Source organism: Erythrolamprus reginae, chromosome 1 (assembly GCF_031021105.1).
Source record: "Erythrolamprus reginae isolate rEryReg1 chromosome 1, rEryReg1.hap1, whole genome shotgun sequence".
Taxonomy (NCBI): domain Eukaryota; kingdom Metazoa; phylum Chordata; class Lepidosauria; order Squamata; family Dipsadidae; genus Erythrolamprus; species Erythrolamprus reginae.
Window position 1 is genome coordinate 17,970,411 of NC_091950.1, and position 24,972 is coordinate 17,995,382.

Below are 24,972 nucleotides of genomic sequence, written 5' to 3' on the forward strand. Positions count from 1 at the left end.
GACTCATTTATGTTGCCAGGCTTGGGGTGATTAAATCTTGGCCCGCTGGCCGACGAATATTATGGATGGTTGATATCTGAATGGGTACGATTGATTTTTAACATAATTGGGGGTTTTAGGTCAATTTATCTAGTTTTAATTAATTGGATTTATCCATTGTATTTCATTGTTTCCTTTTATATATTATAAGCCACGAGTCCTCAGAGAGGGGCGGCATATAAATTCAATAAATAACTGAAATAATCCTCCAGTTTCTTTTTCTTTTTGCTGATGATGTGAAACTTTTCAACACCACTGATAACACACTCACCCTCCAAAAAGACCTGGACTTTGTCTCAGACTGGTCCAACACCTGGCAACTTCAAATATCAACCAACAAATGCTCTACCCTCCACATTGGCAAAAAGAATCCTAACCGCACATACGAACTGAATAAACAACCTCTCACTGCTAACCCACATTCTGTAAAAGATCTTGGAATACTAATATCGAAAGACCTAAGTGCTAAAGCCCACTGCCCCAATATCGCCAAAAAAGCCTCTAGAGTTGTTAACCTGATCCTACGCAGCTTCTGCTCAGGCAACCTCACTCTACTCACAAGAGCCTACAAAACTTTTGCCAGACCCATCCTAGACTACTGCTCATCTGTCTGGAACCCATACCACATCTCAGACATCAACACCCTTGAAAATGTCCAAAGATATTTCACCAGAAGAGCCCTTCACTCCTCCACTCGAAACAGAATATCCTACGAAAATAGACTATCTATCCTGGGCCTAGAAAGCCTAGAACTACGGCGCCTAAAATGCGATTTGAGTATTGCCCACAAGATCATATGCTGCAACGTCCTACAAGTCAATGACTACTTCAGCTTCAACCGCAACAACACAAGAGCATGCAACAGATTCAAACTTAATACGAACCGCTCCAAACTTGACTGTAAAAAATATGATTTCAACAATCGAGTTGTCGAAGCGTGGAACTCATTGCCGGACTCAATCGTGTCAACCCCTGACCCCCAACATTTCTCCTTTAGACTCCCCACGATTGACCTCTCCAGGTTCCTAAGAGGCCAGTAAGGGGCGTACATAAGTGCACTGGTGTGCCTTTCGTCCCCTGTCCAATTGTCTTTCCTTTCTTTAACCTATCTTATATATTCTCTTTCTTTCATATATCCTCTCCTCTAAGTTCACTTTCACCCTCTTTTATATTATCACGTGTCTATTTTTCTTCCTATGTATTTGTGTATTGGACAAATGAATAAATAATAATAAAATAAATAAATAAATAAATAATAAAATAATAGGCTGGGTCCCGTTTGATCTGAGGACCAGACTCACCAACAAATGCTGAAGGAGACGAAGCCGGCGTTAGAAATGCCGTCGTTTAAACGGCGGTAAACACCACCCCGGTACTTGAAGTAAACGTTGAGTTTGGTAAACTCCAGCTGGATGTCATTCAAGTCATGAAGGAAGAGCACAAGAATGCCTATGTTGTGGTATCTGTGAGGAAGAGAGAAGGGCCGTTATTATCCAAGGAAAAGGTCCAAGCTTTTCAATTCAGCAGGCCGCAAATGCGAGAGGCCTGTCATAGAAACATAGAAAATTGACCACAGAAAAAGACCTCATGGTCCATTTAGTCTGCCCTTAATACTATTTCCTGTATTTTATCCCAGGATGGATATATGTTTATCCCAGGCATGTTTAAATTCAGTTATTGTGGATTTACCAACCACGTCTGCTGCAAATTTGTTCCAAGCATCTACTACTGTTTCAGTAAAATAATATTTTCTCAGGTTGCTTCTGATCTTTCCCCCCAACTAACCTCAGATTGTGCCCCCTTGTTCTTGTGTTCACTTTCCTATTAAAAACACTTCCCTCCTGTGCGCAGGCGTGGTAGAGCTGAGCTGGGTGATGGCTCACATGACTGCAGAGAAGGCTCTGCACGGCACACGGGCTACAGGTTTGCCTTCACAGCCCTATAGAAATGCCGCTGCTATCACACATGGACAATTCACCTGATATCCTATGAACTACAAACTTATTTGTAGAGTGCAATTTTGCATCCACAATGCAAAAAAGGATGTTGAGACTCTAGAAAAAGTGCAGGGAAGAAGGAAGAAGAAGAAGAATTTATTAGATTTGTGTGCCCCCCCTCTCCGAGGACTCGGAGCGGCTCACAAGTAAAAAACATCAAACAGAAATCCAATATTAAAACAGATTTTAAAACCCCTATTAAAAACAATCATACAACCAAAACACACCATACATAAAGTCGAGACAGCTAAGGATATATCAATTCCTCCATGTCTATCGACATAGATGTGTTTTCAAAAGTTTACGGAAGGCGAGGAGGGGCCGCCACAGAGAAGGCTCTTCCCCTGGGTCCCGCCAGACGGCATTGTTTAGTCGATGGGACCCAGAGAAGGCCAACTCTATTGGACCTAACTGGTTGCTGGGGTTCGTGCGGCAGCAGGCGGTCCCGGAGGTATTCTGATCCGATGCCATGTAGGACTTTATAGGTCATAACCAACACTTTGAATTGTGACAGGAAACTGATCGGCAGCCAGTGCAGGCCGCAGAGTGTTGACGAAACATGGGCATATCTGGGAATGCCCAAGATTGCTCTCGCGGCCGCATTCTGTTATAGAAACATGCCCCCTTGTTCTTGTGTTCACTTTCCTATTAAAAACACTTCCCTCCTGAACATTATTTAACCCTTTAACATATTTAAATGTTTCGATCATGCCCCCCCCCCTTTCCTTCTGTCCTCCAGACCAGTGTTTCCCAACCTTGGCAACTTGAAGATATCTGGGACTTCAACTCCCAGAATTCCCCAGCCAGCATTTGCTGGCTGGGGAATTCTGGGAATTGAAGTCCCAGTATCTTCAAGTTGCCAAGGTTGGGAAACACTGCTCCAGACTATACAGCTGGAGTTCATGAAGTCTTTCCTGATAAGTTTTATGCTTAAGACCTTCCACCAGTTTTGTAGCCCGTCTTTGGACCCGTTCATTTTTATTAAGCAACCCAATACTGCCATGGTTACGTATTAAAATCTGGATGCTTGCCAACTGGTTTATATGTTGGTAAAATCTGGGGCTCAACTCTGTGAACATCACAGAAACTCAGCCAATGAGGACAGTCGGCTGACAGCAGAGCAGCCAATGGCGCGACCGGACGAAGCCTTGAGAATTACCTGAAAACATAGGAGAAGACAATGAGGGTCAGAGTGACCACGTGGTGAATGAGCATGACGACCGAGTCCTTGCGCCAGGCGTCCATGTAAAGGGTGGCATAGATAGAATGGGCATAGAAGCTGCTTTGTATTAGGTAGGCCACCGCAATATCCACTGGCACCTGCATCCCCTTTTCCCAATCTGGAAAGAGCCAGGCAGAAGAAGAAGAGAAGGTGAGCTCAACACACAGCTTCAGCATCCCAAATACAGTGGTACCTCTACTTACGAACTTAATTCGTTCGGTGACCAGGTTCTTAAGTAGAAAAGTTTGTAAAAAGAAGCCATTTTTCCCATAGGAATCAATGTAAAAGCAAATAATGAGTGCAATTGGGGAAACCACAGGGAGGGTGGAGGCCCTGTTTCCTCCCAAGAGATTCCTATAGAGGCCCCACGGAGGCTTCCCCCTGCCTTTTCCGGCCCTGTTTCCTCCCAGGAGATTTCTAGAAAGGCCCCATGGAGGCTTCTCCCTGCCTTTTCCAGCCCTGTTTCCTCCAAGGAGATTCCTAAACAGCCCCACAGAGGCTTCTCCCTGCCTTTTCCAGCCATGTTTCCTCCCAGGAGATTCCTACAGAGCCCCACAGAGGCTTCTCCATGCCTTTTCCAGCCCTGTTTCCTCCCAGGAGATTCCTAGAGAGACCCCACAGAGGCTTCTCCCCACCTTTTCCAGCCCTGTTTCCTCCCAGGAGATTCCTAGAGAGGCCCCACAGAGGCTTCTCCCTGTCTTTTCCGGTTACAGTTTCGACGGCTCGGGTTTGTAAGTGGAAAATGGTTCTTAAGAAGAGGCAAAAAAATCTTGAAAACCCGGTTCTTATCTAGAAAAGTTCGTAAGTAGAGGCGTTCTTAGGTAGAGGTACCACTGTACTCAGAATGACACAACAACAAAGATCAAGGAGCTGACTCATTAGGCATGAGCCGTGTTATACTGTTATACAGCAAAGTTTCCTGTCAATACAATTGCTTTGATCAGGACTTTGCAAAAGTAGGTATATTAGAACTTCTGATCACAACCATCATTAATTCCATAACTTTGGTCACAAACCAATTTGGTCATGATCCGAACTTACCATATTTTTCGGAGTACAGGTAATCCCCGGGTTATGTCTTCCCCGACGTACGACACTTCGTCGTTACGACGACCCAGAGACAGCTTTGAAACCGCCACCGCCGCCTCCATTCGGGCGAAGGGATCTCTGCGGTGGGCGGCAGCTTCGGAGACTCCGCGGAGATCGCCTCGCCCAAACGGAGGCAGAGACGGCGGCGGCGGCTTCAATGGACCAACAGCCGGTCCTTCTCTGTGCTGCGTTGCTGCAGCCTCCGAGGCTGCCCACCACAGAGATCCCCTCACCCGAACAGAGGAGGCGGTGGCGGCGGCAGCCTCAGAGGTTGTAGCAACGCAGCACCGAGAAGGACCAGCTGCTGGTTCCGACTTATGCCAAACTCGGCTTACGATGGGCCGTGGGAACGGATCCCCGTCATAAGTCGGGGACTACCTGTATAAGTAGGGAGGAGTATCCCCTCCCTAAAAGAGGCTGAAAATTTGGGTGCTTCTTATACACCGAATGTGACGTTTTCAAAGCTTTTATTTCGAGCCCTAAGTGCTAACAATCTTCCCGGCTTCCTACTCAGAAGAAGGTTTTTTTTCCAGCTTTAACTCTTTGCAAGTTTGTTTCCATTGCCACTCCCTCCGAAAAATATTTTTTCCCCAGCCCTAACCAGGGGATAAAATAATGTGCTGAAACTGAACAGACGAAGGATGCTAGCCAGATGAATACCTGTTAGGTAGATTTTCTTCCCCTATTTTCCTACCCTAAAATTAAGGTGCGTCTTATACTCCGGTGCATTTTATACAGTGTTCCCTCGATTTTTGCGGGTTCGAACTTCGCGAAAAGTCTATACAGTAGTCCCTCACCTATCGCTGGTGTTACGTTCCAGACCTGGCCGCGAGAGGTGAAATCCGCGATGGGGAATTTATCGACTGATAGTACTTATTTAAGTATTTATATTGTAATTGTTTGGTAAGTTTTCATTGTTTTAAGTGTTTATAAACCCTTCCCACACAGTATTTATTTTAGATACAGTATTTAAATACAGTATTTACAATTTTAGATTTTTTTTTTTTTTTGAAAAACCTGCCGATTGAGTTTGGCGGGCTGTTTAAATCTGCCAATCAACTTCCTCAGAAACCCGCGATGAAGTGAAGCCGCAGTAGGTGAAGCGCGGTATAGCAAGGGACTACTGTACCACCGTTTTTCAAAAATATTAATTAAAAAATACTTTGTGGTTTTTCCCCCCTATACCACAGTTTTTCCAGCCCGAGGACGTCATATGTCATCGCCAAACTTTCATCCACCTTTAATGAATATTTTTAAAATAAACTTTAATAAATAAACATGGTGAGTAAATGGTTGCTAAGGGAATGGGAAATTGCTATTTAGGGGTTTAAAGTGTTAAGGGAAGGCTTGTGATACTGTTCATAGCCAAAAATAGTGCATTTATTTCCGCATCTCTACTTCGCGGAAATTCAACTTTCGCGGGCAATCTTGGAACGCATCCCCCGCGGAAATTGAGGGAACACTACTCTGAAAAATATGGTAATTTTGGAAATATGGCGCTTAGAAAAAAAATGGCACGAAAAGGCAAATCGGCTGCAGGGAAAAAAAATTGTGAATTTTTTGATCGGAGCCTGATTCGGTTGTGGTCAGAAGCGTTTGTGACCAGAGGTTCCATTATATATCAGTTCTCGACTTACGACCAACTGCTTAGTCCATTAATGCCTCCCTAAGCTTGTTATTACAAGTTTCTTTGGGTAATGAATTAAAATAACTATTTTAATTCAGTAATTTCAGCACGGTTTTGCCAAAAATCAAAAGCAAGTGTTGGCTTTTAGCAAAACCATCGTAGGACTCCTACCAGATTCCTGGATTACATTATATGAGGATTCCTTTCTAACTGCAGAGGCAGAGGTGTCCAATCTTGGAACTTTTAAGATTTGTGGACTTCGACTCCCAGAATTCCCCAGCCAGGTTATTTGTGGACTTCAACTCCCAGAATTCCCCAGCCAGGTTATTTGTGGACTTTGACTCCCAGAATTCCCCAGCCAGGTTATTTGTGGACTTCGACTCCCAGAATTCCCCAGCCAGGTTATTTGTGGACTTCGACTCCCAGAATTCCCCAGCCAGGTTATTTGTGGACTTCAACTCCCAGAATTCCCCAGCCGGGCTATTTGTGGACTTCGACTCCCAGAATTCCCCAGCCAGGTTATTTGTGGACTTCGACTCCCAGAATTCCCCAGCCAGGTTATTTGTGGACTTCGACTCCCAGAATTTCCAAGCCAAGTTATTTATGGACTTCCACTCCCAGAATTCCCCAGCCGGGCTATTTGTGGACTTCGACTCCCAGAATTCCCCAGCCGGGCTATTTGTGGACTTCGACTCCCAGAATTCCCCAGCCGGGCTATTTGTGGACTTCCACTCCCAGAATTCCCCAGCCGGGCTATTTGTGGACTTCCACTCCCAGAATTCCCCAGCCGGGCTATTTGTGGACTTCGACTCCCAGAATTCCCCAGCCAAACTATTTGTGGACTTTGACTCCCAGAATTCCACAGCCAGCTATGCTGGCTGAGGAATTCTGGAAATCAAAGTCCACAAGTCTTAAAATTGGCCTAGGTTAGACACCGCTACTCTAAATAAAAGCTCTCCCACCTTTCTCACCCCCACTATGGCCACAATGCTTACCATACCATAAAAGACAGAAGGTGGATCATGGAAAAAGGGGTATCCAGCAAAGAAGAGCAAGTAAGAGCCGTAGAGCCAGGAGATGCAGTAGAAAGAGAGTTTCCAGGCACTTTCAGGCATCTTAGCAGCATCCTTGGGAGGTAACTGACACCACTCAGCGAAGGGCTAAAAGAGAGAAAAAGATCAGTTGGACCGCTTGATCGCCGATCTTCAACTCTTCATTTACAACAGGGGCCAACTTCTATTGGCTCTCACCTGAGTGTTACCTCTGGATACGGGGAGTCCTCGACTTATGGTCACAACCGAGCCCAAAATTTATGTCGCTAAGCAAGACAGTTACTGTTCTCTCTGGCCGGATCAATTACCAGAAATAAAGACTCACACACGCCGTTTCCAAAGGCTCAATAAGCAGGGTCTAGTGGTCAAGCAATTTCTACAATGAAATGATGAATGCATGGGATTTTATGCCACCCCAATCAGGGACGCCTGCCAGCTAGAGTCATAAATTTCCACTACTGAGGTGCATCTGATAGTTTAACCACACTCACAGACATAGTTCCCTCTAATCTGAGCAGTGAGCAACCGCTCACTTAAAAATCATCATCAACTCAGAGTTTTCCAAACCTGCCCAGAAGCCGAGAGGGAAAGAGTGAGAGGGAAGGAGAGAGAGAGGAAGAGAGAGAAACAGATAGAAAAAAGAGAGGAAGGAAAAGAGAAAGAAAAAGAATGGGAGTAAGGAAGAGAGAAAGAAAATCAAAACCTAGTTTGAAACTAGCTCAACTATTTAAGTGGTATTTTGATATTGATAGAGTTGCCCTATTATGAGCTCACTGTTATAGACACACAGTACAGTATTTTATTTTGAAATTCTCTGAGGCAAAACAGGGTGGGTTTTTTATTTATTTATTTATTTGTTTGTTTGTTTGTTTGTTTGTTTATTTATTATTTCTGTGCTGCCCAGTCCCAAAGGGACTGCCACTCAGACACTATACTTTTCCGCCCACCCCCCAAAAAAATTAGAGGGAACACTGCTGCCAAGGTGTGGCTAAGTGTCCCATAGATCTAATCACCACCAAGAACCCCTTCTAGAGAGATATTCATGCCTGGATCTCATTCTCCTTACTCTTGCATCTGACAAGGGGTCCTGATCCTCAAGGTCCCCATTGTCCTTTGGCTCAGACAATACCCTAGCTGAAGGTTCTACAGACTCTGGTGGTTCCTTGGTCCCTAACTCTTCCTCAACCTCACTCTCAGAATCAGATGGCGAGGACACTGGCCTGCCATGCCAGTACTACTCCGTCTCCTGGTCCTCAAAATCCGTAACCAGATGAGCCGGTCGTGGGCCACTCACAACAGTTACTAAGTGAGTTTTGCCCCATTTTATTTTCCTTGCCACAGTTGTTCAATGAATTCCTACAGCTAGTAACACGGTTGTTAAGGGAATATGGCATTCCCACTGGTTTTGCTTGGTCAGAAGGTGATCACATGATCACGGGACATGCCAACCTTCATAAAGACATCCTGGTTGTTTTGATCACGTGACCATGGTTCTATGGACTTCAACTCCCAGAATTCCTGAGCCAATCATGCTAGCTCAGGAATTCTGGGAGTTGAAGTCCACATGTCATAGAAGAGCCAACTTTGCCTACCCCTGGTATAGGTTGTCCTCAAGTTACAACCATTCATTTAGTGACCATTCGAAGTTACAATGGCACTGAAAAAGGTGACATGTCCATTTTTCACACTTATCACCATTTGCAGCATCCCTATGGTTACATGATCCAAAGTCAAATGTTTGGCAACCGACTCACATTTATGACGGTTGCAGAATCCTGGGGTCATATTGGTTTGCCACCAACCATACTGTGAAGTATGTGGATGATACAACAGTAGTGGGCCTTATTCTGAATGACAACGAGGGTGCCTACTGTAAGAAGATAAGAGGGTTTGGTGAACCAGTGTAATACAAAGTCTTGTTTTGAAATGTTGAAAAATGAAAGAGATCATGGTTGATTTTAGAAAAGGCAGGTGCAGCCACACACCTCTGTGCATTAATGATTCACCTGTGCAGGTGGTTAGTGGCATTAAGCTTCTGGGTGTGCAGCTAATGAGAAGGCAGACTTAATCACTCAACTGTGAAAACATAAGAACATAAGAAGAGCCAGGCTGAATTGGGCCAAAGCCCATCGAGTCCAGCGTTCTGTGTCACACAAAGGCCCACCAATTGTCCATGGGGATCTCGAGCAGAAAGATAAGGCAAGACCCTCCCTTTCCCTGGACCCCCAACAAATGGGACCCAAGGGAACCCTGCCTGCCGCTACCAACATAGAGGCAGCACATGGACATCCATTTCAATAACCACCGATACACTTGGCATCCATGAATCCGTCTAATCCTGCCTTGAGGCTATCCAGACTGACAGCTGTCACGACCTCTTCTGGAAGTGAATTCCATAAACCAACGACCCTCTGGGTGAAGAAATATTTCCCTTGATTTGTCCTCACTTTCTTACCTATGAGCTTCAGGACTCCCTCTTCTTTGTGGCAACCCCTGAGATATTGGAAGACTGCTATCAGGTCTCCTCTGGTCCTTCTTTTCATTAAACTAGACATATTTATTTATTTAATTGGGTTTGTATTAAACGAGACATACCCAGATCTTGCAACCGTTCTTCCTATGTTTTAGCCTCCAGTCTCCTAATCATCTTTGTCGCTCTTCTCTGCACTTTTTCTAGAGTCTCAATATCCTTTTTGCATTGTGGCGACCAAAACTGAACGCAGTATTCCAAAATCCTGTTACTGGAATACAGTTCCAATCCTGTTTGCAGAATCCAGGGCTTAATAGGAGCTACTGGACTCTCTTTTATATCATAAACTCCAGATCGTGCAGAATGCAGCTGCGAGAGCTATCATGGGCTTTCCTAAATATGCCCATGTTACTCCAACTCTCTGCAGTCTGCACTGGTTGCCGATCGGTTTCTGGTCACAATTCAAAGTGTTGGTTATGACCTATAAAGCCCTTCATGGCATCGGACCAGAATATCTCCAGGACCGCCTTCTGCTGCACGAATCCCAGCTACCAGTTAGGTCCCACAGAGTTGGCCTTCTCGGGGTCCCGTCGACTAAACAATGTCGTTTTGGCGGGACCCAGGGGAAGAGCCTTCTCTGTGGCGGCCCCGACCCTATGGAACCAACTCCCCCCAGATATCAGAGTTGCCCCCACCCTCCTTGCCTTTCGTAAGCTCTTAAAAACCCACCTCTGTCGTCAGGCATGGGGGAATTGAAATATTCCCTTCCCCCTAGGCTTATAAAATTTATGCATGGTATGTTTGTATGTATGATTGGTTCCTTAAATTGGGGTTTTTAGGTTTTTTAATATTAGATTTGTTTACGTTGTCTTTTTATTGTGGTTAGCTGCCCCGAGTCTGCGGAGAGGGGCAGCATACAAATCTAATAAATAAATAAATAAGTTTGATGCCCATTATCTCAGCCTACTAGATGAACAATCCCATCACTTTTGCCTGCCTAAGGATGATAATAAGCCTTTTGGGTTCATTTTGATCCCTGATTCCAGTTCATTGCAACATCTTAGAAACATAGAAACATAGAAGACTGACGGCAGAAAAAGACCCCATGGTCCATCTAGTCTGCCCTTTTACTATTTCCTGTATTTCATCTTACAATGGATATATGTTTATCCCAGGCATGTTTAAATTCGGTTACTGTGGATTTACCAACCACGTCTGCTGGAAGTTTGTTCCAAGGATCTACTACTCTTTCAGTAAAATAATACTTTCTCATGTTGCCTTTGATCTTTCCCCCAACTAACTTCAGATTGTGTCCCCTTGTTCTTGTGTTCACTTTCCTGTTAAAAATACTTCCCTTCTGAACCCTATTTAACCCTTTAACATATTTAAATGTTTCGATCATGTCCCCCCTTTTCCTTCTGTCTTCCAGACTATACAGATTGAGTTCATGAAGTCTTTCCTGATACGTTTTATGCTTAAGACCTTCCACCATTCTTGTAGCCCGTCTTTGGACCCGTTCAATTTTGTCAATATCTTTTTGTAGGTGAGGTCTCCAGAACTGAACACAGTACTCCAAATGTGGTCTCACCAGCGCTCTATATAAGGGGATCACAATCTCCCTCTTCCTGCTTGTTATACCTCTAGCTATGCAGCCAAGCATCCTACTTGCCTTTCCTACAGCCCGACCACACTGCTCACCCATTTTGAGACTGTCAGAAATCACTACCCCTAAATCCTTCTCTTCTGAAGTTTTTGCTAACAGAACTGCCAATACAATACTCAGATTGAGGATTCCTTTTCCCCAAGTGCATTATTTTACATTTGGAAACATTAAACTGCAGTTTCCATTGCTTTGACCATTTATCTAGTAACGCTAAATCATTTACCATATTACAGACCCCTCCAGGAATATCAACCCTAGTTCTTCTTAGTTCTTCTTTCTTGTAAACTCATCTCCTGAAACAAAATGAAAATGTTTACAGGGCTGGTAGCTAAGAGTGAAATCTGAGGAGCAGGAAATTTAAAAACAGCAGCCCAAGTGACTTCCCAGCCTGGCTCCCTCTTGCAAGGCTATATTAAGATCCCAGCTGCTAAGCACAGCGATGACCACAACCTGGGCTGAGGTCATGGCAATTCCGAGCTAAGTTTCATTCAGATTTTGCTAGCATGCCCACAGGCTGCCATGGATCTGAACCAGAATTGCTCCTCTGCTAGGGTGGATAAAAATTGACGCTTTTTAATTTTTTTATTACATTTATTTTAATAAAATGCTTTTGGACCAAAAAATCTATCTAAACTTTACTTATTTTATTTATTATATTTGTCATACAAGTATAGAATTATAGTCTGTATTAAAATAACAAAGTATAAAGAAAGTGATAAAAAGGATAGAAAAAGATATTGATAAAATTGAAGGGGTCCAAAGACGGGCTACAAAAATGGTGGAAGGTCTTAAGCATAAAACGTATCAGGAAAGACTTCATGAACTCAATCTGTATAGTCTGGAGGACAGAAGGAAAAGGGGGGACATGATCGAAACATTTAAATATGTTAAAGGGTTAAAGGCCACCTCCGGGACTGCCTTCTGCCGCACAAATCCCAGCGACCGATTAGGTCCCACAGAGTCGGCCTTCTTTGGGTCCCGTTGACTAAGCAATGCCATCTGGAGGGACCCAGGGGAAGAGCCTTCTCTGTGGCGGCCCCGGCCCTCTGGAATCAACTCTCCCCGGAAATCAGGATTGCCCCCACCCTCCTTGCCTTTTGTAAATTCCTGAAAACCCACCTATGTTGCCACGTTTGGGGGAATTAATATACCCCTCAGCTATTATGATTTATGTATGGTTTATGTGGGTTGTATGATTGCTTTCTATTATAAGGGTTTTAAATGCTGTTTTAATATTGGATTTGTACTCTGTATATTGCATGCTGTGAGCCGCTCCAAGTCTTCAGAGAGGGGCGGCATACAAATCTAATTAATAATAATAATAATAATAATAATAATAATAATAATAATAATAATAATAAATAAGGTTCAGGAGGGAAGTGTTTTTAATAGGAAAGTGAACACAAGAACAAGGGGGCACAATCTGAGGTTAGTTGGGGAAAAGATCAGAAGCAACGTGAGAAAATATTATTTCACTGAAAGAATAGTAGATGCTTGGAACAAACTTCCAGCAGCCGTGGTTGGTAAATCCACAGGAACTGGATTTAAACATGCCTAGGATAAACATATATCCATCCTGAGATAAAATACAGGAAATAGTATAAGGGCAGACTAGATGGACCATGAGGTCTTTTTCTGTGGTCAATCTTCTATAATAGGACAGAAGGACAGAGAGGGAAGGCACAATAGTGCACTTATGCACACCCCTTACAGACCTCTTAGAAAAGGGGAGAGGTCAACATAGAAACATAGAAGACTGATGGCAGAAAAAGACCTCATGATCCATCTAGTCTGCCCTTATACTATTTTTTGTATTTTATCTTAGGATGGATCTATGTTTATCCCAGGCATGTTTAAATTCAGTTACTGTGGATTTACCAACCACATCTGAAAGTTTGTTCCAAGGATCTACTACTCTTTCAGTAAAATAATATTTTCTCATGTGGCTTCTGATCTTTCCCCCAACTAACTTCAGATTGTGTCCCCTTGTTCTTGTGTTCACTTTCCTATTAAAAACACTTCCCTCTTGAATCTTATTTAACCCTTTGACATATTTAAATGTTTCGATCATGTCCCCCCTTTCCCTTCTGTCCTCCAGACTATACAGATTGAGTTCATGAAGTCTTTCCTGATACGTTCGATGCTTAAGGTTGAATGCTTAACATTTGAGTTTTATGCTTAACATTTGAGGTTGAAGATTTTGGGGTTAGGGGAAGAAACAACAGAGTCAGGTAGTGAATTCCAGGCATTGATCGGTCTGTTGCTGAAGTCATATTTTCTGCAGTTTCCTATTTATGATACATTAATAATTTAGTTTATTCAGCAGGAAATGGAGCTCAGTTATGCAGCATGAGGCAGTATTTTCTGCAATATTTCCATTTGTGGTAAACTCATTCAATGAATCCGCTCCAAACGAGACTGCAGAAAATACGACTTCAGCAATAGAGTTATCAACGCCTGGAATGCACTAACTCTGTGGTTTCTTCCTCAAACCCCAAAATTAAGATTGCCTACAATTGACCTCTCCCCTTTTCTAAGAGGTCTGTAAGGGGCGTGCATAAGCGCATCATTGTGCCTACCGTCCCTGCCCTACTGTCTTCTTTTATCATTACAGTAATCCCTCGCTACTTCACGGTTCATCTTTCGTGGATTCGCTATTTCATGGGTTTTCAAAGGGGGCTTAAATCCATTAAATCGATTAAAAATTTTAAATCCATTAAAAATTCATAAAATTCTTCTACAGTACTACTGTACTCTATTAAAGAAACTGGTAGGATATCCCATGTAGTTCCAGCTGAGGATTCCTTTCTAACTGCAGAGGCAAAGGTGTCCAATCTTGGAATTTTTAAGATTTGTGGACTTCGATTCCCAGAATTTCCCAACCAGGTTATTTGTGGACTTCAACTCCCAGAATTCCCCAGCAAGGTTATTTGTGGACTTCGACTCCCAGAATTCCCCAGCCAGGTTATCTGTGGACTTCGACTCCCAGAATTCCCCAGCCAGGTTATCTGTGGACTTCGACTCCCAGAATTCCCCAGCCAGGTTACAATAATATTTTCTTATGTTGCTTTTGATCTTTCCCCCAACTAACTTCAGATTGTGTCCCCTTGTTCTTGTGTTCACTTTCCTATTAAAAACACTTCCCTCCTGAACCTTATTTAACCCTTTAACATATTTAAATGTTTCGATCATGCCCCCCCCTTTTCCTTCTGTCCTCCAGACTATACAGATTGAGTTCATGAAGTCTTTCCTGATACGTTTTATGCTTAAGACCTTCCACCATTCTTGTAGCCTGTCTTTGGACCCGTTCAATTTTGTCAATATCTTTTTGTAGGTGAGGTCTCCAGAACTGAACACAGGATTCCAAATGTGGTCTCACCAGCACTCTATACAGCGGGATCACAATCTCCCTCTTCCTGCTTGTTATACCTCTAGCTATGCAGCCAAGCATCCTACTTGCTTTCCCTACCGCCTTTCCCTACCCCGCAAAAACGAAAGATCACTGTACTTTCTATGTTATGTTTATATAAGCTACTATCCTATACCTGATTGACAAATAAACAAATAAATACATAAAAAGATTGGTTGGCTGTCTGACAGCCGCACTATAAAAGGAGCTTTCAGAAGTCTGTTCGCTGTTCTATTTCAGCTGAGCTGAAGTGGTGCTGAAAATGCCAGAATAAAAGTTCTCTTAGTATTATTAAATTCACTTAATAATATTACCAGAAATAACTAAAACTGAGGGAAAATTTACAGCTACCTAACAACTGAAATTAAAAGTCGTTTATCATCAAAATATCATCTATATAGCTGACCAAGATTTCTTTCTCTTTCCCTTTTTAATCTTGAACTTTCTCACTTTCTCACTTTATTTCTTTTATTCTTAATATTTTCTTTATTCTTCTTTCTGTCCAATTTATTATTATTATTATTTATTAGATTTGTATGCCGCCTCTCTCTGAAGAGTCGGGGCGGCTCACAATATGACAGTGATACAATGCATTACAAATCCAACAGTAGAAAAATAAAATCAATTAAAAAAAACATTCAACCTAATCCATCATACAGTAAGGCCGAAAAGATAACAAAAAAGGGGGGAGAGGGTGGTAATTATCCCCATGCCTGGCAACAAAGGTGGGGCTTCGACATTTTACGGAAGGCGAGGAGGGGGGGGCTGTTCGAATCTCTGGAGGGAGTTGATTCCAGAGGGCCGGGGCCACCACAGAGAAGGCTCTTCCCCTGGGTCCCACCAGCTGACGTTGTTTTGTCGAAAGGACCCGGTGAAGGCCAACCCTGTGGGACCTAATCGGCCGCTGGGATTTGTGCGGCAAAAGACTGTCCCGGAGATATTCTGGTCCGATGCCATGTAGGGCTTTATAACCAACACTTTGAATTGTGACCGGAAATTGATTGGCAGCCAGTGCAGGTCGCGGAGTGTTGATGAGACATGGGCATACCTAGGGAAGCCCATGATTGCTCTCGTGGCCGCATTCTGCACGATCTGAAGTTTCCGAACACTTTTCAGAGATAGACCCATGTAGAGAGCGTTGCAGTAGTCAAACCTCGAGGTGATGAGGGCATGAGTGACTGTGAGCAGTGACTCCCGGTCCAAATAGGGTTGCAACTGGTGCACCAGGCGAACCTGGGCAAACGCCCTCCTCGCCACAGCCGAAAGATGATGTTCCAATGTCAGCTGTGGATCGAGGAGGACGCCCAAGTTGCGTCGCCCAATTTATATTATTGTCATACTGTGTATTATATGTTTTTCTCTTCTTTTAATGTAAATATTCAATAAAGATTTTTTTTAAGTTCTCTGTTTAAAAAATGAAGCCTCTGCTAAGTTCTGTCAGCGCAAAGGCTCACCTTTCTAACACTTTCCACTGAGTTTTACCTCATGAGCAGTTCTTGCTTAGTGACCAGTTGCTTAGTGACCCTTGACAGTTGCATTGAGCCCCTATAAAGGGACTTAATGACCCAATTTTGAAGTTCTGACAGCTGCCAACATCTCAAATATCTGCGGTCATGTGATAGCATTTTCACTACTTGGCGACCTGCTTGCATTTACGGCTGTTTGCAGCATCCCACTATCACATCACGGTTGATTTTTGACATTTCTTCCCCACCCCACACTAAACAATCCCTGCCTGTTGTGGACAATGCATTTGCTTATTAACAATAGCACTTAGTCTTATACAGTGGTACCTCTACCAAAGAACGCCTCTACTTACGAACTTTCATAGATAAGAACCGGGTGTTCAAGATTTTTTTGCCTCTTCTCAAGAACCATTTCCCACTCCACGAGCCTCCAAAACTGTAACCGGAAAAGGTGGGGAGAAGCCTCCATGGTGCCTCTCTAGGAATCTCCTGGGAGGAAACGGGGCCGGAAAAGGCGGGGAGAAGCCTCCGTGGGGCCTCTCTAGAAATCTCCTGGGAGGAAACGGGGCCGGAAAAGTCAGGGAGAAGCCTCTGTGGGGCCTCTCTGGAAATCTCCTGGGAGGAAACGGGGCCGGAAAAGGTGGGGAGAAGCCTCCGTGGGGCCTCTCTAGAAATCTCCTGGGAGGAAACGGGGCCGGAAAAGGCGAGGAGAAGCCTCCATGGTGCCTCTCTAGAAATCTCCTGGGAGGAAACGGGGCCGGAAAAGGCGGGGAGAAGCCTCCGTGGGGCCTCTCTAGGAATCTCCTGGGAGGAAACGGGGCCGGAAAAGGCGGGGAGAAGCCTCCATGGTGCCTCTCTAGGAATCTCCTGGGAGGAAACTGGGCCGGAAAACGCGGGGAGAAGCCTCCATGGTGCCTCTCTAGGAATCTCCTGGGGGGAAACAGGGCCGGAAAAGGCAGAGAGAAGCCTCTGTGGGGCCTCTCTAGGAATCTTCTGGGAGGAAACGGGGGCAGAAAAGGCGGGGAGAAGCCTCCATGGTGCCTCTCTAGGAATCTCCTGGGAGGAAACAGGGCCTCCACCCTCCCTGTGGGTTCCCCAATTGCATACATTATTTGCTTTTAGATTGATTCCTATGGGAAAAATTGCTTCTTCTTACAAGCATTTCTAATAAAGAACCTTTGGAGAGGTAAAGGAGCCTCGGGAACCGAGCCCTGTCCCAGAGCCTCCGCTGCAGTCCTGGTCCAAACCGGAAGTTTATATCATTTGGAATAAAGTTTATATATGGATAAATAAAAAGAAAAACAAAATTTAATGATATGGAAAAGTGTAAACATATTAGAATATTTTTTTTTATTTTTTTCAATATTATAAATGTTTGAATTATATAAAACAAAATTCTTCTTTTCATTTAAATTAATATGTTGATTTTATGAATTAATAGTATATTCTTTTTTCTGTATAAAAATAGACTTCTAAGATAAGAGGGGTAATTGCAACCCCAACTATATGTTAAATGTTTGTGTGTTTGTTTGTCTTTTTTATGAAAACTAATAAAGTTTATTAAAAAAAACAACCCTGGTCACGGAACAAATTAACTTCATAACTAGAGGTACCACTGTATACCGCTTCACAGGGCTTTGACAGCCCTCTGTAAGCAGTTTGCAGAGTCAGCACATTGCCCCCAACAATCTGGGTCCACAATTTACCCACCTCGGAAGGATGGAAGGCTGAGTCAACCTTGAGCCGGTGGTGAGATTTGAACTGCCGAACTGCAGCTAAAGGAGCCTGCAGTGCTGCACTCTAACCACTACGCCACCTGGCATTCACTGAATGCAGAGAAGGTTGTAAAATAAAGCATCATCACAGGGTGACCTATTTAACAATCATCACAACCTACAACTTTTAATTCCAGGCTCAATTATGTTCATAACTCAGGACTAGATGCACTAAATTCCCAGCTCTCACATCTATATAATGACAGGAGCAAAAATGCACTCTTGTGACATTGGCTCTTTTAACAAAACAGTAACTTTGCTCAACAGCTCATTACTTTTCTACAATATTTGCACTTTTCTTTCCCCAAAACGTCGCCGAAAATTTTCTACTTAGGCAAATCCATCTACCGCTGGGCAGTGTTCCCTCTATTTTTTGGGGGGGGGTGGGCGGAAAAGTATAGTGTCTGAGTGGCAGTCCCTTTGGGACTGGGCAGCACAGAAATAATAAATAAATAAATAAATAAATAAACAAACAAACAAACAAAAAACCCACCCTGTTTTGCCTCAGAGAATTTCAAAATAAAATACTGTACTGTGTATCTATAACAGTGAGCTCATAATAGGGCAACTCTATCAATATCAAAATGCCACTTAAATAGTTGAGCTAGTTTCAAACTAGATTTTGATTTTCTTTCTCTCTTCCTTACTCCCATTCTTTTTCTTTCTCTTTTCCTTCCTCTCTTTTTTCTATCTGTTTCTCTCTCTTCCTCTCTTCCTCTCTCTCTCCTTCCCTCTCACTCTTTCCCTCTCGGCTTCTGGGCAGGTTTGGAAAACTCTGAGTTGATGATGATTTTTAAGTGAGCGATTGCTCACTGCTCAGCTTAGAGGGAACTATGCCGCTGGGTGAGTTTGGTAATTATGAGCAAGTAAATTGACACTATGAAAAAAGAGGGGCTATAAATCTAACAGACAAACTAATTGTTCAGTGCATTTTGGGTGCCAAACTATCTTGCTTATTTTGGCCAGGTCTCTTCAGCTTTGTGAGGAGGGAGGGAGGGAGGGAGGGAAGGAAGGAAGGAAAGAAGGGAGGAAGGGGGGAAGGAAGGAAGGAAGGAGGGAAGGAAGGAAGGGGGAAGGAAGGAAAGAAGGAAGGGGGGAAGGAAGGAGGGAAGGAAGGAAGGGGGAAGGAAGGAAGGGGGAAGGAAGGAAGGAAGGAAGGGGGGAAGGAAGGAAGGAAGGGGGAAGGAAGGAAAGAAGGAAGGAAGGAGGGAAGGAGGGAAGGAAGGAAAGAAGGAAGGAGGGAAGGAAGGAAGGGGGAAGGAAGGAAAGAAGGAAGGGGGGAAGGAAGGAAAGAAGGAAGGAAGGAGGGAAGGAAGGAGGGAAGGAAGGAAAGAAGGAAGGAGGGAAGGAAGGAAGGGAAGGAAGGCATTTAATTAATTTTGTTGAATATTTATTTTGAATTTATGTTGAATTCTATTGAAATTTTGGGTTTTTTGTGTGTTTCCTATCCTTCCCTTCAACATAACTGATGGATTCTGAGTGCAGAAGGATTAAATTTGTAAAGTGAGCATTCTTCAAATGGAATTGAAAGGGCGTTTCCCATTCGCAAGAAGTCTTATCACCCCTTAAATTTCTGCACTTGCTTGCAAGAAAGAAACCATCAAAACTTGCCTCTCCCTCTGCAGTCTGGGTTGCCATGGCAACAGAGGTCTTCCTGTGCCACCACTATGGCAACGGGCGTGGGCTGGCATCCAAGGAGACCCACTGCTATCATTCCAGTTTTGAGAAACCCTACCCTATATTTAAAGGGAGTGAGATTTCTGAGGAATTTGCACCATGTAGGAATACATTGTGTAGTAGGGAGAAATAACGGCATCCATTACAACAAGATGGCTTCTCCCCCCATGCTGAGAGGCCTTGTTTCTGCATTTCAGAGGCAAATCAGTGAAGTGTTAGATGTCACACCTAACACAAAGACAAAAGTCTTTGCTCACTCTTCTCACTCTCAGAAACATTTCTGTATGGTAGCCGGTCAGAGATTGCATTCAGTATTCCCCTCCTTCACCAGCAGATGGAGTGCCATCCTTGGTCGACATTTGGATGGGACACCACCAAGAGATCTGGGCTAAGCTAGGAAATATCCTGGGAGCAGGCCAAGGGGAAGCATTTATGTATTACTGCAGAGGAAACAAAACAGGTTTCACCCAACAGACCCCCAGGAATCAAACTCAACTTAGAGATTCATTTTTTTTAGCTTAAAAAAACAAACTCGAAACCTCTGCAGGTTCGTTACTGATTTGACATGTAAAACACACGCAGTCCACATCTCTCAACGTCCTTCCCTGTTTTCAGAGTCTTGCCCATTTGAACTTCCCCAAATGTCCAGCAAGCCATTTTCCGCCTCACTTAGAGACATTGCAGTGAAAAAGAGAAAGTATGAAAGTTCTCCAAGATGGGAAGGGAGGAGAAATGTACATTCCTATTCTTGGGAGTCCAGTGTTATTTATCAGGTGGCAGCTTACAGGTTGACCTTGTTTGGATGCACACTGAGTTAATTTGGTTAATACAGTGGTACCTCTACTTACGAACTTAATTCGTTCCGTGACCAGGTTCTTAAGTAGAAAAGTTTGTAAGAAGAAGCAATTTTTCCCATAGGAATCAATGTAAAAGCAAATAATGAGTGCGATTGGGGAAACCACAGGGAGGGTGGAGGCCCTGTTTCCTCCCAGGAGATTCCTAGAGAGGCCCCAGAGGCTTCTCCCTGCCTTTTCCGGTTACCGTTTCAGAGGCTCAGGTTTACATAGAAACATAGAAGTCTGACGGCAGAAAAAGACCTCATGGTCCATCTAGTCTGCCCTTATACTATTTTCTGTATTTTATCTTAGCATGGATATATGTTTATCCCAGGCATGTTTAAATTCAGTTACTGTGGGTTTATCTACGTCTGCTGGAAGTTTGTTCCAAGGATCTACTACTCTTTCAGTAAAATAATATTTTCTCATGTTGCTTTTGATCTTTCCCCCAACTAACTTCAGATTGTGCCCCCTTGTTCTTGTGTTCACTTTCCTATTAAAAACACTTCCCTCCTGGACCTTATTTAACCCTTTAATATATTTAAATGTTTCGATCATGTCCCCCCTTTTCCTTCTGTCCTCCAGAGGTTTGTAAGTGGAAAATGGTTCTTGAGAAGAGGCAAAAAAAATCTTGAACACCCGGTTCTTGTCTAGAAAAGTTTGTAAGTAGAGGTGTTCTTAGGTATTCTGTATTGTTTATTCCCTTAATTTCCATGGTCATTTTGTCCATTTAGGCGCATTTATAAATTTTATCAATTATATTATTTTCTGATGGTGTCCATCAGAGTTGGGCATAAGATATTCTAGCAGCTGTCATTATATGCTTATTGGAGCATTTTAGGTACCCCGTAGAGGAAGTGGGATCTGATTTGTTTATTTATTTATTGTATTTATAATGCCACTCACTCCAAAACAGACTCAAGAGCAGCAGATCCAGCAACTATCCTTTTAGGTTCTTGTGGTGGGGTGGAATCAGGAAGAAAAGATTGGATAATAAAATGTCCCAAAGAGAATGAATGGATGGATGGATGACTTGACACAACACATGAAACCCAGGAAGGAGAATATTTGTGGCTCAGAGTTGAAATAAGGGATTGCCGGCACTCTCTAAACTTGCTTATTTTCTTGTAGATATTTCATTTTACCTAGTTTGGAGGTAAATGCTCAGTGAGCACCAAGGACCGCTCACAAAAGAAACCATGTTACATGTAATCATGGCTTCTTTAAGACATTACAACAGGGACTCCTACTGCAAAACATTTTTGACAAAAAAATTAAAGATCCTCAATTCCTCTATTTAAAAGACGAACGAAACTACTGTGTATTCATTGTTGATTTGAACATTTCTCATTTTAGCGTGTTTAGTTACTTATTTATTAATTTTTTATTGCTCATGTTATATTTTGTATGGTTTTATATATCAAATCCATGTTGGTAGCCTTTTTTCTTTCTTTGATGAAGATGATATAGAAATACCAAAAGGTATAAAATAACAAAAAAAAAACATTCAAAGCATAGCTGTGCTTAGTGAGATTGAATCCACTCTCCTGTGATGTTTTTCCCCCCAGTCTTAATAATTTTTTTAAATTGTTTCAATATTTTCTTAGTGGTTCTTGGCAAAGAATTTTTTTTTCAGGAGTTCAACCCTGACTGGCTCAAGGGTGATTCAACTTTTCATCCTTCTGAGGTCAGTAAAATGAGGACTCAGATTGTTGGGGGCAACAGGCAGATATTGTAAATTGCCTAGAGAGTAAATTGCCTAGAGAGTAAATTGCCTAGAGAGTACCATAAAGCACTATGGAGTGGTATATAACTCTAAGAGCTACTGCTATGCTATATGTGAGATGGGAGGGCTATACAAATTTACTAAAACAATAATTTTGTTTGTTTGTTTATTTAATTCGACTTCTACGCCGCCCAATCCCGAAGGACTCAGAGCAGCTTACAATATAAAATGCAAAAAACAATTTAAAAGAAGTCAAATATAATAATAATGTACTGTAATGTAATACAATACAATTAATATAATATAATACAATACAATTAATATAATGTAATGTAACGAAACGTAATGTAACGTAATATAATAGATAATAATAAAAAACAAAAGAAATAAAATTAACAAAACAAAACAGAGCAAAACAAACTGTACAGCTAACTTTACAGTTCTGGGTTTAGAAACATAGAAACATAGAAGACTGATGGCAGAAAAAGACCTCATGGTCCATCTAGTCTGCCCTTATACTATTTTCTGTATTTTATCTTAGGATAGATATATGTTTATCCCAGGCATGTTTAAATTCAGTTACTGTGGATTTACCAACCACGCCTGCTGGAAGTTTGTTCCAAGCATCTACTACTCTTTCAGTAAAATATTTTCTCATGTTGCTTTTGATCTTTCCCCCAACTAACTTCAGATTGTGTCCCCTTGTTCTTGTGTCCACTTTCCTATTAAAAACACTTATCTCCTGGACCTTATTTAACCCTTTAACATATTTAAATGTTTCAATCATGTCCTCCCTTTTCCTTCTGTCCTCCAGACTATACAGATTGAGTTTGTCAAATTTATTTTTGTATTGTACTGTGTATAATATTTATTATAATATAATATAATATTATATTATATTATATTATATTATATTATATTACATTACACTAATTGGCTGTGGCTTCTCTGATCACTCTCTTTCTGATAAGGTTTGGGCTTGGCCATCTATAATGCTGTCTATCGTGTGCAGTCTTCCTGGGTGCAGCTGACAAAGGTCAGTAATTCTGTATTTTAAAAATAAGGAAGATCAAAAAGCAGATAGGGTTGCAGAAGGGAAACAGTACCCCAATTTTATTTTATTTTTAAAAAACCACCTATGATGCTTCTTGGCTCCAATTCCATAAAAAAAAAACCCAGGAAAGCAGATGTAGGCAAGAACTTGATGATAAAGAGAACACCATGACCTACAAAAAGATATTGATAAAATTGAATTGGTCCAAAGACTGGCTACAAGAATGGTGGAAGGTCTTAAGCATAAAACGTATCAGGAAAGACTTCATGAACTCAATCTGTATAGTCTGGAGGACAGAAGGGAAAGGGGGGACATGATCGAAACATTTAAATATGTTAAAGGGTTAAATAAGGTCCAGGAGGGAAGTGTTTTTAATAGGAAAGTGAACTCGAGAACAAGGGGACACAATCTGAAGTTAGTTGGGGGAAAGATCAAAAGCAACGTGAGAAAATATTATTTTACTGAAAGAGTAGTAGATCCTTGGAACAAACTTCCAGCAGACGTGGTTGGTAAATCCACAGTAACTGAATTTAAACATGCCTGGGATAAACATATATCCAAGATTGAGAGCAGAAAAAGACCTCATGGTCCATCTAGTCTGCCCTTATACTATTTCCTGTATTTTATCTTAGGGTGGATATGTGTTTATCCCAGGAATGTTTAAATTCAGTTACTGTGGATTTACCAACCACCTCGGCTGAAAGTTTGTTCCAAGCATCTACTACTCTTTCAGTGAAATAATATTTTCTCACGCTGCTTCTGATCTTTCCCCCAACTAACCTCAGATTGTGCCCCCTTGTTCTTGTGTTCACTTTCCTATTAAAAACACTTCCTTCCTGAACCTTATTTAACCCTTTAATATATTTGAATGTTTTGATCAGATTGAGTTCATGAAGTCTTTCTTGGCGCAGAGGGTTGAAAAAAAGAAAACGGTGGCATCCAGGCCAGTGGGCAAAGCCTCGCGCTGTTGCCGCTGACCAGTGTTGGTTATGACCTATAAAGCCCTTCATGGCATCGGACCAGAATATCTCCAAGACCGCCTTCTGCTGCACGAATCCCAGCAACCAATTAGGTCCCACAGAGTGGGCCTCCTCTGGGTCCCGTCAACTAAACAATGTCGGTTGGCGGGCCCCAGGGGAACAGCCTTCTCTGTGGCGGCCCCGACTCTCTGGAACCAGCTCCCCCCAGAGATTAGAACTGCCCCTACCCTCCTTGCCTTTCGTAAACTCCTCAAAACCCACCTTTGTCGTCAGGCATGGGGGAACTGAGATATCTCCCCCGGGCCTATACAATGTATGCATGGTATGTTTGTATGCATGTCTGCTTAATAATGGTGTGTTTTTTTAATATTTTAAATTGTAAATTATTAGATTTGTCATGAACTGTTTTATTGTGTTGTGAGCCGCCCCAAGTCTACGGAGAGGGGCGGCATACAAATCTAATAAGTAAATAAAAAAATAAATAAAACCACCACCAGCCGCTACTTATGGTACACCCGAACCGGGCTGAACTGGTTAAGATTTCACCCTTGTTCATAAGTGTCTCAAGCATAGTTCCCTCTAAGCTGAGCAGTGAGCAATCGCTCACTTAAAAATCATCATCAACTCAGAATTTTCCAAACCTGCCCAGATGCCGAGAGGGAAGGAGTGAGAGGGAAGGAGAGAGAGAGGAAGAGAGGAAGAGAGAGAAACAGATAGAAAAAAGAGAGGGAGGAAAAGAGAAAGAAAAAGAATGGGAGTAAGGAAGAGAGAAAGAAAATCAAAATCTAGTTTGAAACTAGCTCAACTATTTAAGTGGCATTTTGATATTGATAGAGTTGCCCTATTATGAGCTCACTGTTATAGACACACAGTACAGTATTTTATTTTGA

At 42.5% G+C, this 24,972-nt stretch overlaps 1 protein-coding gene across 1 annotated transcript in view; it reads right to left on the minus strand.

The window, feature by feature from the left end:
- Positions 1-24,972, minus strand: part of CERS1 (ceramide synthase 1) — a 61,596-nt gene that overhangs the window by 16,865 nt on the left and 19,759 nt on the right. Inside the window, exons 2-4 of the mRNA XM_070745910.1 lie at positions 6,975-7,134; positions 3,196-3,376; positions 1,341-1,502 (exon numbers count right to left, since the gene is read on the minus strand). Of these exons, the coding sequence (XP_070602011.1) occupies positions 1,341-1,502; positions 3,196-3,376; positions 6,975-7,134 (503 nt within the window). The remainder of the gene's footprint in view (positions 1-1,340; positions 1,503-3,195; positions 3,377-6,974; positions 7,135-24,972) is intronic.